Raw genomic sequence first — 15104 nt, 5'->3', positions numbered from 1 at the left:
ATATCTTTGTTGATTCTGTGTGTGTATAATTTTACTGGAAAAGATTTTAACTAATAACTCTTTGGGGTTGATTAAATTATTATTTCTAATTAGCTTTAGATTAAATCTTGTTTTGTGTGAAACCAGTAGGTACTTGAAAAGGTATAAGATCTTCTAGTACTCTGGAAATAGTAAGAACATAATCTTAGTTGGGCAGGGTGGTGCACTCCTATAATTCCAGCTACTTGGGAGACAGAGGCCAGAGGATGGCAGATTTAAAGCCAGCCTGGTTTACTTAGTAAGACCTTGTCTGAAAATTTAAAAGGCTAGGATATATATAGTTCAGTGGTAGAGTACTTGTCTAGCATGTGCAAAGCACTGGATTCAATCCTTACTACCACGGAAGGAAGAAAAAAAGAACATAATCTTAGGCTAACAGTAAGAGGAGTAACAAATATCTGAATCTCAGAAAGTTTACATCTGAGGTAAAAGATCTGCCTCTTTCAGTCAAATGCACATTAGAAGTTATGACTACAAAAGTTTGCCTGTTTTCAAAATTATATGACATAATACCTTTTTTTGGTTTTGCATACTGAAGATTAATAATAGACTAGACTTGACCTTCCTCCATGTTCCTTTGTTTGTATCTCAAAGTGGAGGAGAAATGTGGCAGTGTATAGCTGGGAAGTTAATCCTCAATGTATTACTGATATAAGTTAGACCTCCAGCATTACTTCATCTTCTGCTCCCCTCCAAACAAGCCAGTGCCTTTGAATCCTTGGACACTGGAAATACTGACTTTGTCTATTAGATTAAGGCTAAAGCTCAGGTATAATGGATTGTTCAAATGCTTTGAGTTAACTCTCTTAACAGTTTAATTTCATCGGACCAATAGAAAGCAAGAAACTTTAATTAATCTCTAGGGTAATCAAGAATGAAATGTCTTAGCCTATTTTTCTTTGACCTATTAGCTGTCTTTCATTCACAGATAAAAGATTATGCTTTAGATAATTGTTGTAGAAAGAAGAGAATATTTTATGCTATTTCTTAACACTGGAAAATTTTTTGTCTACCCCTACCAGTTTCTGTAAACTTAAGTTTATTTTACAAAATGACCATATTCTGGATTTGACTGTGTCTTTATGGTTAATATTAGATCTTAATCTTAATAATTGTAACCTTACATCATTTATATACTTGTGTAATACAACCACTTAATAATTACTAGTATTGACCCTGGCTCCATTTGATGATGTTATTTGAGTACAGTCTTAATGGAGAAATCCTGTAAATGATGACTCTGAGAACAGGATCCTAATTTTAGATTATCTGTATTTACTCTCCATTTCTTTTTTTATTATTATTATTTTCTTTCTTTTTAAAATATTTTATAGTTGTTGATGGACTTTACTTCATTTATTCATATGTGGTGCTAAGAATTGGACCCAGCGCCTCACCCATGCTAGGCAAGCACTCTACCACTGAGCCACAACCCCAACCCCTCACTCTGCATTTCTAACAAAGATTTGTTTAAAGTTCAGAGGATTTGCTGGCTGATTCGTAAAGTCCTTAGGAGATTAAAATACAGTTTAAATGGTAATAATTAGAAAAATGATAGTGATACTTATATTTTTGGGCATTTGAAGCAAGCTTGCATTTAGCAAGTCAGATCTTCAGTAGAAATTCTTGAATTCTGTGTACATTTACATCAGAAAGAAAAGGAAACTTAACATAAAATGTCTTAAGTGTCCTAGTTGCCATACTGGATTCTTGAAATGCATTTAAGTCTCCATCTAACATGCAAAATATGACAAGAAAATAAACCTAGGATCAGAGGTGTATAGTAAACTCACTCCGTATTACTAAATTCATACTACCATTACAAACATAGTATGTGTCAAAGCTAGGTTGTGAACCCAGATTTCTGTATATTTTCAAAGCCAAGCATTATGATGAGAACTCTTCAAGAGTACTTCTGAATGTCACATGTGTTGAAGAAAATTGAAGCAAGAGATGTAACTCAATGGTAGAGGGCTTGCGTAGCATGCACAAGGCCTTGGGTTGGATCCCCAGCTCTGCAAAAGCAAGCATTGAAGAAAATCTCTCCCCAAAAACGTCAGTAGCTACTAAGGAAGAACTTACACCATTTTCTTCTAAACAGAAACATTTAATATAGAGAAAATATTTTTGAATTTTTTAAATTTTGCAGTTATATTACATTTTCTTTCACTGATTCTTTTCTAGGATGTTGGCAAAGGATGATCTGATGACCATACTTCAGAAATGTTTCAAGGTTTTTAAATCCTCTTCTGAAAAGCAGCTCGGCAGCACAGCAAAGAGAATAGAGGAGTTCCTGGCCCAGTTTCAGAGCCTTGATGGTGAGAGTATAATATCCTGCCAACTCTACTGGTTGTGATAGTCATTTAACCAAAAGGACATGGAAAACCCCTCCTGATATGCTGAGAGATGAAGAGATAAAATAGTTCTTGATCATTCAGTATACCAGGCCTGAGAATGTCACATCTTAACCAAATGCTTCCCTTCTAGATTTGGTTTAATCAATGAAGAGTATCAAACAGGCAGGAAAATTTTATTTTTCTTCACACACACAGTTTGGAGGACTTGTCTTTAAAAAAGCAACAAAAAGAAATGGAAAAGATTAGAGAGTAGCAGGGCATCACTATTGATGACTCCTTTTAGATGTTTTTTCTTAAACATTTCATCATATTCTTTATAGATTTCAAAAAGACTGCATAAATCATTTGTAAGCCTGAAAAATTAATAGCTATGAACTGCTTTCACAGCAGTGAGGCTCATTAGTATGCTGATTACCAAATATGCATGGGGCTTGCTTTAATCGGATTTACAGAACCTTGAATCTTTCAGTCCTAAATGAACTGAGACAACCTGGCACTCCTCAGTGTTGGAGGTTCAGAGTTTCTTTTATTTTTGGTGACTGTGACATGATCATTTATATTTTCTAAATACTTGGGGTTCCTGACTATGTGTAGGTAGGTAGTCATGTTCTGTTCCCTAGTGCTTCAGGTCTTCTGTGTTCTAATGGGACCCACAGATTGATACTGATAAGTAACTTTTCCTGGGCTTTATCTTGCTCTATTTCTAGCACCAGCACATGGTGCTAGGAAAAATATGGGTTATGTAACTTTTACTTTTCCCCTATTAAGGTGAAGTTTTTAATGAAATATGGGGAAGGAGGTAGGTGGGTATTTACAAGCACATAGAGATGGCATGGTGAAGATATCTTAATTGGAATATCCATTTTAATCCTTTATATGTTTCCCAAGTATTTCTTCGTGTTGAAAATCTTTTGGATTTAGGGCTGGGGGTGCTGAGGATATAGCTCAGTGGTAGATTGCTTGCCTTATATGTGTAAGACCCTGAGTTCAATTCCCAGTACTGGCAAGAAAAAATCTTTTAGGTTTAGAAAGCATTTTTTGCAGGAAATCTTTCCATGTCTGCCTATAGCTCTAGTACAAAGCACCTGATGGGTGCTCAGTTCTAGAAGATGAAAGCAAAAATTTCCCTGACTAGAGTGGCAGATATAGACAGAGTGAGGAAGTTTTCCATGGGCATTAAAGGGGTTCCTCCACATCCTATATTTCTCTCACCACCATAGCATAATCTGAACCACTTTTCAGACCATGGAAATTTCAAGAGCAAGAAGTTAAGAGAATTTAGTCAAATTGCAATCAAAACTGAAGTCCATGAAGACAATAACTTGTTTGAGGCTGCACAGCTACCTAGTGGCAGCACCCAGACTAAATAGCTCACTTCTCTTCACAGCCCAGCTTATTGTTTGTTTTGTTTTTTTTCTCACCAATTCATAAATTTAATGCACAGAGAGAGGCCACCCTTACGGACACAGACAAGGCAAAAAACCTAGAAGAATATAAGATAAATTAGGTAACTTTCAATCTAGTGAATAAATTCTGTGATATTCTAGCACTATATAAAGGAATGTAATTTTTTCAAATGGGAAGTTTGAAGATTAAGATGATTAGAACCCTATTAAGAATTTGCACCGGGTGCATTGATGCACACTTGTAATCCCAGTGGCTCAGGAGGCTGAGACAGGAGGATCCCGAGTTCAAAGCCAGCCTTAGCAATGGAGAGGTACAAAGCAACTTAGTGAGACCCTGTCTCTAAATAAAATACAAAATTGGGCTGGACATGTGGCTCAATTGTCAAGTGCCCAAGTTTAATCCCCAGGACCCCCCAAAATAAAAATAATTTAAAAAGAATAAAGAATTTTACAAATTATAGCTAAACCACTCTCTTGAAGAAATGGCTTGATTTTTTAGTAATAAGTTAACATTAGTAACAAAGTGTAATTCAAACTCCCCACATTAAATAAATAGAAATATTTGACTATATGCTATCTCTGGCTCCTTATCAGTTAGGGAGGGTTAAGTAGGGCAGAAAATTATATCAGCTCTATTTTTAAGACAGCTACATGTTAATAAAATGTAATAAAGAATTTAATAGCTGTTTTAACCTAGTATCTTCCTTGAGCAAGGAATTATTTATAGCTAAAAGAAATTTCTTTCAGAATCATTTATATTCTGTAGCTACATCCTTCTGTCGTAAAATTTGGGTCATGTGTCATGCAAGTGTCAGGTTCCCAAAACATACCCGCACTTGGAAGAAGGTATCAGAACTTCATGCTCTACAGGAGCAGTTGTACAATTACTGGTTAGTGGATTATTTCGCAACTTTTGCATACTACCCTCTTTATACTCAATGTTATATTAAAAATAGTGAATTGGGTGGTTGAAAACCAGATTTGTCAGGTTGTAGATTATATTGTTTACAATCTTGATATAGTCAAAGGAAAATGGTTAAAGTTTGTATGATTTTTAACAAAGGTATTTATAATAGCACAAATATTTGAGACTTTCTGCTGTTGATTTGAGGGGAGTTTGGTTTCATTGCTTTGTTTTCATTATGGTAACACTTTAAATTCAGTAGCTAGGTTTTAAAAACCTCGCTACAGCATAAATTACGAAACATTTATTGACCTTCAGTTTCTGGCAGAAATATCATTTATATGATGGAACCTTGATCCCTTGCCACATTTGAAAAAAAGAAGTGGGTGAAAATCTTACTTCCTTTGGATTAGTACAACTGTTCTCTTGTCTTGGATTTGCACTAATTGCTATATATTTGTTTTGTATTAAAAGCAGATGCCAAAGAGGAAGAAGATGCTTCTGGGTCACAGCCAAAGGGCCTTCAGAAGACAGATCTCTATCATCTTCAGAAGGTCAGATCTCTTTTTTTTTTTTTTTTTCCTTTTAGCTGCATCATGTCATGTTCCCCTTTTTCACTTTGTGCTCCAGATTTGTCTGGATGTTTTTGTTTTCATTTTAAACCACAGCCAGGAACAATGCAGACTTTGTAACTCACTTATAAATCAAACATCCTGTTTATCCTACTGCCATCCTCAACTGCACTTGTACACTCTGCAATTTACTAGTGAACTAGGTGGAAACTGTTCCAATAGACTCAGAGAAACAGAATTAACTAGCAACAAGGGAAATGTGGAAGCATGGTTGCCCCCCCCAAAAAAGAATCTGATTATTTATCTGGTGAATTTATTTTTCTGTTTGATCAAAGTGAAAGATTCAAAAGAGCCTAACTCATTAGTTTTAGATATTTATTTTAGTTTTTTCATGCATATTCATAATATAGAACACAAATTGAGCTACAGTATGTCCAAAATATTCTTTTTTTTTTTTTTTTTTATCAGAAGAAGATCTTTAATATGGAGCAGAGCTATCTCCACCCTTGGTACACTGGGCATGTGGCTAGACTTCTCAGACTGCCACAGTTACAAGGGTCTGCAGCAAACACTTGTGGCTTGAGCTTTTTTCCATGATACAGTCTCCATTGGAGAAAGATCTCTGGCTTCGAATTTAAAAGTTAGTTTATTGCTTCTCTTTCATACCATCACTGGCCTCTCCCCAAAACTTTGTCAGCATTTGTCCATAAATTCTATCACAGAGGCACTGAATGAAGGTTGTTGCACAGCAAGTTTCTTAACTCCCCACTCTCTACCCCCAGCCAAAAGACTTTGAGCCTAACTATCCTCTAGTCAGCTGAAGAGTCTGCTACTAGATTCTAGGCCCTAAAAAAAGGCATGTCCACACAAATAACTAGACAGAACTTCTGTGGCTCCTCCACCTGTCCAACTCTCAGTGAAGTAGGTCACACCATGACAGCATGTCTGGAATGCTGGGTCTTCAGGAGTCAGTCCTCCTTGGTGAGGAGGGAGCTATAAAGCTGTTGAACAGCGTTCTTTTTTTTTTTTTTTTTTTTTATTGTTGGCTGTTCAAAACATTACATAGTTCTTGATATATCATATTTCACACTTTGATTCAAGTGGGTTATGAGCTCCCATTTTTACCCCATATACAGATTGCAGAATCACATCAGTTACACATCCATTGATTTACATATTGCCATACTAGTGTCTGTTGTGTTCTGCTGCCTTTCCTATCCTCTACTATCCCCCCTCCCCTCCCCTCCCCTCCCCTCCCCTCTTCTCTCTCTGCCCCCTCTACTGACATTCATTTGTCCCCCTTGTATTATTTTTCCCTTTCCCCTCACTTCCTCTTGTATGTACTTTTGTATAACTCTGAGGGTCTCCTTCCATTTCCATGCAATTTCCCTTCTCTCTCCCTTTCCCTCCCACCTCTCATCCCTGTTTAATGTTAATCTTCTTCTCATGCTCTTCAACCCTACTCTGTTCTTAGTTACTCTCCTTATATCAAAGAAGACATTTGGCATTTGTTTTTTAGGGATTGGCTAGCTTCACTTAGCATAATCTGCTCTAATGCCATCCATTTCCCTGTAAATTCTATGATTTTGTCATTTTTTAATGCAGAGTAATACTCCATTGTGTATAAGTGCCACATTTTTTTTATCCATTCATCCATTGAAGGGCATCTAGGTTGGTTCCACAGTCTTGCTATTGTGAATTGTGCTGCTATGAACATCGATGTAGCAGTGTCCCTGTAGCATGCTCTTTTTAGGTCTTTAGGGAATAGACCGAGAAAGGGAATAGCTGGGTCAAATGGTGGCTCCATTCCCAGCTTTCCAAGAAATCTCCATACTGCTTTCCAAATTGGCTGCACCAATTTGCAGTCCCACCAGCAATGTACAAGTGTACCCTTTTCCCCACATCCTCGCCAGCACTTGTTGTTGTTTGACTTCATAATGGCTGCCAATCTAACTGGAGTGAGATGGTATCTTAGGGTGGTTTTGATTTGCATTTCTCTGACTGCTAGAGATGGTGAGCATTTTTTCATGTACTTGTTGATTGATTGTATGTCCTCCTCTGAGAAGTGTCTGTTCAGGTCCTTGGCCCATTTGTTGATTGGGTTGTTTGTTCTCTTATTGTCTAATTTTTTGAGTTCTTTGTATACTCTGGATATTAGGGCTCTATCTGAAGTGTGAGGAGTAAAGATTTGTTCCCAGGATGTAGGCTCTCTATTTACCTCTCTTATTGTTTCTTTTGCTGAGAAAAAACTTTTTAGTTTGAGTAAGTCCCATTTGTTGATTCTAGTTATTAACTTTTGTGCTATGGGTGTCCTATTGAGGAATTTGGAGCCCGACCCCACAGTATGTAGATCGTAGCCAACTTTTTCTTCTATCAGACGGCATGTCTCTGATTTGATATCAAGCTCCTTGATCCATTTTGAATTCACTTTTGTGCATGGCGAGAGAAAGGGATTCAGTTTCATTTTGTTGCATATGGATTTCCAGTTTTCCCAGCACCATTTGTTGAAGATGCTATCCTTCCTCCATTGCATGCTTTTAGCCCCTTTATCAAATATAAGATAGTTGTAGTTTTGTGGATTGGTTTCTGTGTCCTCTATTCTGTACCATTGGTCCACCCGCCTGTTTTGGTACCAGTACCATGCTGTTGTTGTTACTATTGCTCTGTAGTATAGTTTAAAGTCTGGTATCGCTATACCGCCTGATTCACACTTCCTGCTTAGCATTGTTTTTGCTATTCTGGGTCTTTTATTTTTCCATATGAATTTCATGATTGCTTTCTCTATTTCTACAAGAAATGCCGTTGGGATTTTGATTGGCATTGCATTAAACCTATAGAGAACTTTTGGTAATATCGCCATTTTGATGATGTTAGTTCTGCCTATCCATGAACAGGGTATGTCCAAAATATTCTTTTTTATAAAAAAGGTTGTTTGTTTAGTTGGAGGTAGATATAATACCTTTATTTTATTTATTTATATGTGGTGCTTCACATGTGCTGGCGAGTATTCTACTGCTGAGCCACAACCCCAGCCGCAATATATTCTTTTTCAGATAGTTCTAACTTTAGGATCTTGATTGTCAAAATGAAGAATTTTCTCTACCATGATACCAAGTTAGACAAATGTAGTATGAAGTTTCATTCTTCACAAGAAAACACATGGAATCTATTCTGTTAGTATGGCTTTATGCAAGGTGATGGTAATGATAGTTCTCTTCTTCCTCATCTCTTCCTCCTTTTCTTTTTCCCTTTCTTCTTTGAACTAATGTGTTGTGAATAGTGAGCACTCTGCTACACAACTTACTAATAAAGTGAACTGCCCTTTCCTCTCTCCCTGAAAACCCACTGATGTATATTTAAAGCAGTACATCTGAGAGGAGAGATTCTTGCTAGACCCTACAAATAAAAAAGTAACACCCATTTTGATCTGTATATCCTCCTTAAGCAAAGGGCATCAGCTATCTCCACCTGAGTAGCAGAGATCCCTCTGAAAAAATTTCTATCTCAGAATCACCATGAAAGGTATTCTTTCACCTTTTAGTCCTTATTGGAAATGAAGGAGTTGAGAAGAACAAGTAAGAAGCAAACCAGGTTTGAAGTACTCAGAGAAAAAGTTGTGAACTTCATTGACTGTCTGGTGAGGTGAGTCTCTAGCTATTTTTATGAGTCATGCTATTTTTTAAAATAATACTGGCATAATAGCTGTCCATCACCAATCCAGGATTCTTTTTCTCCTGGCCAGCGTAGAATTTTAATTTCAATTCCTTTTTTTTATTTGTTTGTTTGTTTGTTATTAAAATACCTAATCAAATGACTTAGCTTATTCTTTACTGTCGGTTCAAGAACACCAGTTTAAGTTTAATTTTTAGTTTATTAGGCCAGGTGGGAAGAGTCAGGGAGTTAGAAAGTGTTTTCCCCTTTCTAATAACAAAGTGTTTATATTACACTTCAGCATTGCTATACCTTTACTAGTACCGAATGTTGGATTTGGGCCAAACCCAGAAAAAAGGCTGAGCAAGCTAGCCATGCTGCTCCATTTTGTCTAATTCTAAAGACAGTGCAACTACAATCGGCATTAAATTCATGTTGAGGCATCTACTTAGTAAATGCAGAAGTCTACCAATCAACCATTTATTTTACAATGATTCCTTCTTGGGAAATCCAGATTATTCTGAATCATGGATTGCCCAGAAGCCAGCTTTATGGTTCATGCTTTTAAAAAAAAGAAGAAGAAGAAGAAAAGAAAGAAAAAGGTATACAAAAGGAAATGATTTAATAATTAAAAAGAGAAAAATAATTATCAGTTTATTATTTTTTAATGGCAGTTCATACATTACTCACTAAACAGAAAAAAAGTACTGGAAAAAACAGCTGCTCGGTTATTGAAGACAGTGATTTTCTGACAGATAAACATGCTTTTCCAAAAAGTGATGTCTCCGTTTTCTAAGATCATGGGGCCAGAATCATTGTTTCTAGTTATTGGGAAGAATTTATTAATGCTATGAAAGTGGCAAAATTATGACAAGCAGAAGGTTAAAGAGAAATGTGTCATATGAACTGTAATTCATTCTGCTGTCATATATAAAGACAAGAGAGAGAGAAATGTATCATAACAAAATGATGCACTCCAGTATTGAACTGACATACTGGTCAAGAATTTCATTTTAGAACTGATAGAGGTAACTGCCCTATGAGGTTTTCTGTTCTTATAGTTTCTATCCCCAAGCTCTTGACTCTTCCCTTTCGCCAAGTTGTGACTAAGAATTTTTCCATGTGATTTAGAATCATCTGTAAGCCAGACGTCAGTTTCCTGAGTTCTTACAAGTTCCAAATCGTAGGCTGTGAAGTAAAACCATCCATTCTCCCTTTCATGATCTTTGACCTAATATGCCTGACTTTTTAATGTTTCTGAACAGTTATTGAAATAATGCTGAGCATGATTGAAATGTGTTCTGTTGTAAAACTACAAAATATTCTATAAGAATTTATTATCTTTACTAAGATTTTCTATCATAAAAAGAGATTAGGATTGTAAACTAAAAGGAAGTGGGGAATCATATATCAGCTAAAGCCCAGAGAAAGGTATGGCTACCTGTGTCACATAGTCCTAATCTCCTGACATCTGCCAAAAGGCCCTCCCCATTTCTGCACATTGCCTTGAAGGAGAACACTACAGATGTTTGAATAGAGTTTGGAGTTCTGGAGAATATAAGCCATTGACTTAAGGAGATGGTAGGTTCACAGTAGATCAGGAACATCTCTTGGCAAAAATACTGACAGATCTGAGATTAAGTTGCCAAATGCAAAGAATTAAGAAAAAAAAAGCTGCCACTTTCTAAGTTGCTATTTTCACCAAAATCAAGCTTTGACTTTATAGCCCTTGTTGATAAAAATCTTAACAGTTCCCTCAGAGGTATCTCTTTGAGGAAAGGTCTAACATTTGTTGTAAACTCTGACCTAAATCCAGATGAACATCACGAAGTATTCTGGTGCCAGATTCATTGCTTCTTTCTTATCAAAGCAAATCAGTTGCCCAAGCAATGGCATTTTTATGCCAATCCCCAAGTATACAGTTGGACAAAAATTCCTGTGTATGGTGCTGGTGTATTACTGTTATTCAATGAATGTAACCTAGTGGAAACAAAATTTTCCTTTTGATGGAGATTCTTTGAGAATCTCGAAAAGGTGTTTTGACTTGGTATTTGTCTGAGTTTTTAAACATTACTTGAAAACAGGAAAAGGAACGGAAGTACAAATGTAAGACAGTAATTTGAGTTTCTATAATCATCTCTATCCAATTGCCTTGTTAAATATCCAGTCTTTATTACTTAGCAGGAACTTCAGCAAGGTCTTTTAGTGATAGCCATGATAATGTTTGGGAGTAAGTGTATGAAATTGGTATAGGAAGAGTTTATATGGTCAGTAATTACAAATTGGTAACTAGCCATCCAAGGAGGCAGTCAGCATCACAGAAGTCATTTTCTCAGCGAATTTAACTCAGTCTTGAGTAATTGAGATAGTAAAATGTTAGTCTTTAGTGAGGATCAAGTCAAAATCATACTCTTTGCAAATGGGTTTTGTTCCAGTGGACTCTGGAGAAGGAACAGCACCTAGAAATGGGATGAGTAGGTCAGGAGCTCTTGAGAAAGGAGGAGAGAGATGGTGAGGAATGATGTGCATGTTGAATGTCCTTTTGCTTCCTATCTTTTTTCAAAACCACTGACCTAACCAGAGTAGAGCAAATATAGAAGGCTTTTCTAGGAAGTGTGGTAACTTTTCCAAAAGGAAGACAGAAAGTTAGGAAGAAGAGAAATTATTTCATTATTCCAGGAGAGGAGAAATAACATCTCCTGTGGCTGAACTAGGGTAGCTGCTTGATTTGCTCTGCCTACACTAATTGGAAAAGATCTGACACAGTCTGTAATGTGGCTAACAGACTTTAAGCTCAGGACTGAATTAAGCCCTGGGAATCTTCTTTATGAAGGCATGTGAGTTAACTAATCTAGTTCGTAACTTATTACTGTTTTTGATTGTGTATGCCAAAGCTCCATTCCAGTTCACTACTCTCCAGGCCACCTAAGAATAATGTTACTGTCATGTCACAGACCAGCTGATAGGCTCATACTTTTTTGGGGAGAGGTACCAGGGCCGGGGATTAAACTCAGGGGCATTTGATCACTGAGCCACATGCCCGGCCCTATTTTGTATTTTATTTTGAGACAGATTCTCACTGAGTTGCTTAGCACCTCACTTTTGCTGAGGCTGGCTTTGAACTTGAGATCCTCCTGCCTCAGCATCCTGAGCCACTGGGATTACAGGCTTGCACCATTGTGTCTGGCCTAGGCTCATACATTCAAAGTAAACCTTTTAATGCCTTATTTTTAAAGTTTAGATTTTATTAAAATTGATTTGCCATCTAGCTTGTAAGTGAAAAATTAAAGAATTCTGAGATAATGTGGCTTTTTTAACAATTGATATTTTATTGAAGTTTTTTTAACACACTGAAACTAAAATTTTAGCAGCCTTTACTGATGCTAAAGTAAAAATTAATCATAGTATATAGTAACTCTTTCCTTGAAAGATATCAACTAAAATATTTTTTGTGATCCAAAATGAATTTCCTCAAATTAATTCCAGGCTTGAGGCTGTGTATAACATTGCCAAAAAAGCCAAATGCTTGCTGTGTTAGAGAATGGATACCTCAGTTTTCTGAATAATTTTTAATTTAAGAAATTTGTTAATATTTTAAGAAATTCCACTTTAAAGTGAGAAGAAATGTAATATATGTTCATTTGTTTCTGAAGATTTAATTCAGAATTGAGATATGTAGTTTCTTGTATTGTAAACAACCTAGAAGTAGTGTTTAAAAGTATTACATGGATTTTTGCCCTGGATCCAATACTTGAATTTTGTTTCTTTTGCTGTTGATTTTGCTTTTTAATAAATTGTTCAGTCCCTTCATAGAGGATTGACAAAACTGTTATCAAAAATAAACCTATGCTAACCTAAAAGCTGATAACCTGACTCGGAATGTTTCAGAGAATACCTTCTGCCTCCTGAGACTCAGCCTCTGCACGAGGTGGTGTACTTCAGTGCTGCCCACACTCTTCGTGAGCACTTAAATGCTGCTCCACGTATCGCCCTCCACACTGCACTGAATAATCCTTATTTTTATATAAAGGTAAGAAGCAGATTCTGATCTCTCACAGCTGAGCTTAGGCCAAGACTACATTGCCACAAAAATATTGCAAGTTTTCAGTTCTGTTTTGATGAGCAGAAAATAAGTAGCTCAGGGTTGGTGGTAGTAGAAAGCATGGATAATTTCATATTTAAAGAACAATAATAATCACAATTATTTTTGATATATAAATCACAAATGTAAAACTTACAAAGTTTATCTTCTTTGCTAGTAGTAGCTCACAAAAGAAAAGTATGATTTCAGTAGCATTTGGGAAGGTAGGCTATCCTGTGCAGCTCATGTATGTGAGATTTTGTTTCTTAATAAAGAACCATAATTTCAAATATGTTGAAAAAACAGGTGGTTTCTACAGAATGATATGCATTGTTGAGAACTGTCTTTTGAGAGATGACTTATATCCCTAGTAGTGAAATGTTGATATTTATTAATACAATGTAAAAATTGCTAAATTAAGCTGATTGCAAATGTTGAGAGTCATTTTAATGAATATTCCCAAAGAGTTCTTTAAACTTTATACAGTTAGAAATGCACTGTGGTCTTGGAAAATAACTTAAGATTAAAGTGAAAAATGTGCTTGTACTCATCCTGGGACTGTTTCTCTAGTAACTAGGAGTTGGAGGTATTATGACCCAGACCTGAACCTAAATAAGAACTAGCTAACAATTATTGAAGAGTTCATTCACTAAATAAAGAAAACCAAGATTCCACTTACTAATTTACTAAATTTAAGTTAGGAGGGGTTTACTAGTAATCAGATTTTGTTCTTTATCCTTTCTTAAAGGCGGTTACCTTACTTCACTTATTTTTTAGAATGAAGCACTGAAAAGTGAAGAAGGCTGCATTCCAAATATTGCCCCTGACATCTGCATAGCTTATAAACTGCACCTGGAGTGTAGCAGGCTAATCAACCTTGTGGACTGGTCAGAGGTAGGTCAGAGAGAAAAGAGAAAGCTGTATATAGAATATGTAGAATATTTTTATACTTTCAAGCTCATCTTTTACCTTTTTTAATGCCTTGGTTTTATTTGGAAAGCATAAATTGCCTCATACTTCAAAAGTTCTTTAGGAAATAGCCGCTCAGCAATCCTCACTCCAAATCTCCTGCTCTCTGATCCTTCATTCTTCAAATGAAGCCAATTCTATATTCATTGCCAGGTCAAAATAAGTATGTGATCTAACCTTAGTAGTTAGCATTTAAGCAAAGCTAAGCAGTTAGGTCAGTTCTATGGTATTCCACAAAATATAGTATTAACTAGCATTTCCTTACTTTCATGAAAAAAAAATTGGAATGATTGTGCAGTAGATTTAGCAATCAGGAAATATAAGGAATACTTGGCGGGGTTGGGGATGGTGGCTCAAGCGGTAGCGTGCTTGCTTGGCATGCGTGCGGCCCAGGTTTGATCCTCAGCACCACATACAAGCAAAGATGCTGTGTCCGCCGAAAACTAAAAAAAAAATAAATAAATATTAAAATTCTCTCTCTCTTTAAAAAAAAAAAAAAAAAAGGAATACTTGGCAAGGAAATGGACAACTCTTGTTATTCTTTAAAATAACTTTTTTTTCCCCCTCCTCAGCATAGTATTACAAAGATCTTAACTCTTTTGAAGGCTCTATATCATCAGTAAAAAGTATCCACAATTAGCTGCTTCCAAGAAAAATAGGCATTTTCCATTTTCCTGGGTTAAGGGAGATTTGGGAGTAGAGGATACAGGACTCTGCCTTTTAACATTAATTTGCTTTGTTTCTTGTTTTTCTTTGCCTACTTCTTAGTTCTTAGAAACAAAATTATTAAGGAGTCATTACCTTGTACTCTTTTAATGTATAACTGATTTAAAATGATCATGGAGTATAATTCTGAAAATCTGAAATTTGGTATAAAGAAAAAAGAAATGTGCTAGCTATCAGCAGCAGCAACAGTATTATTAAGCCTGGCTTAATTATAGTACCATCAAAGGAAGTGTAGTAAAAGATATTTGGCAACTGTGGAGATTTTTATTTTCTTCTGTCTTATGTACTCAAAAGGCTTTTGCAACAGTTGTGACAGCTGCTGAAAAGATGGAATCAAATTCTGCAACTACAGAAGAGATGAATGAAATTATCCAGTATCCTTTTAAAATCAATTTCACA

The 15104-nt window shown here is 36.0% G+C and overlaps 1 protein-coding gene across 4 annotated transcripts in view; it reads left to right on the top strand.

The window, feature by feature from the left end:
• Positions 1–15104, top strand: part of Orc3 (origin recognition complex subunit 3) — a 61757-nt gene that overhangs the window by 40919 nt on the left and 5734 nt on the right. For 3 of the 4 annotated variants that reach the window (XM_027928201.2, XM_027928199.2, XM_071613218.1), the window contains 6 exons: positions 2224–2357; positions 5181–5260; positions 8820–8920; positions 12818–12959; positions 13788–13904; positions 15000–15079. In XM_027928201.2, coding sequence (XP_027784002.2) covers positions 2224–2357; positions 5181–5260; positions 8820–8920; positions 12818–12959; positions 13788–13904; positions 15000–15079 — 654 coding nt within the window. The remainder of the gene's footprint in view (positions 1–2223; positions 2358–5180; positions 5261–8819; positions 8921–12817; positions 12960–13787; positions 13905–14999; positions 15080–15104) is intronic. The other variant, XM_027928200.3, reaches the window with a different exon arrangement.

The sequence above is a fragment of the Marmota flaviventris genome, chromosome 6 (genome assembly GCF_047511675.1).
Source record: "Marmota flaviventris isolate mMarFla1 chromosome 6, mMarFla1.hap1, whole genome shotgun sequence".
NCBI classification, from domain to species: Eukaryota; Metazoa; Chordata; class Mammalia; order Rodentia; family Sciuridae; genus Marmota; species Marmota flaviventris.
This window is presented reverse-complemented; position numbering and strand designations above follow the sequence as displayed.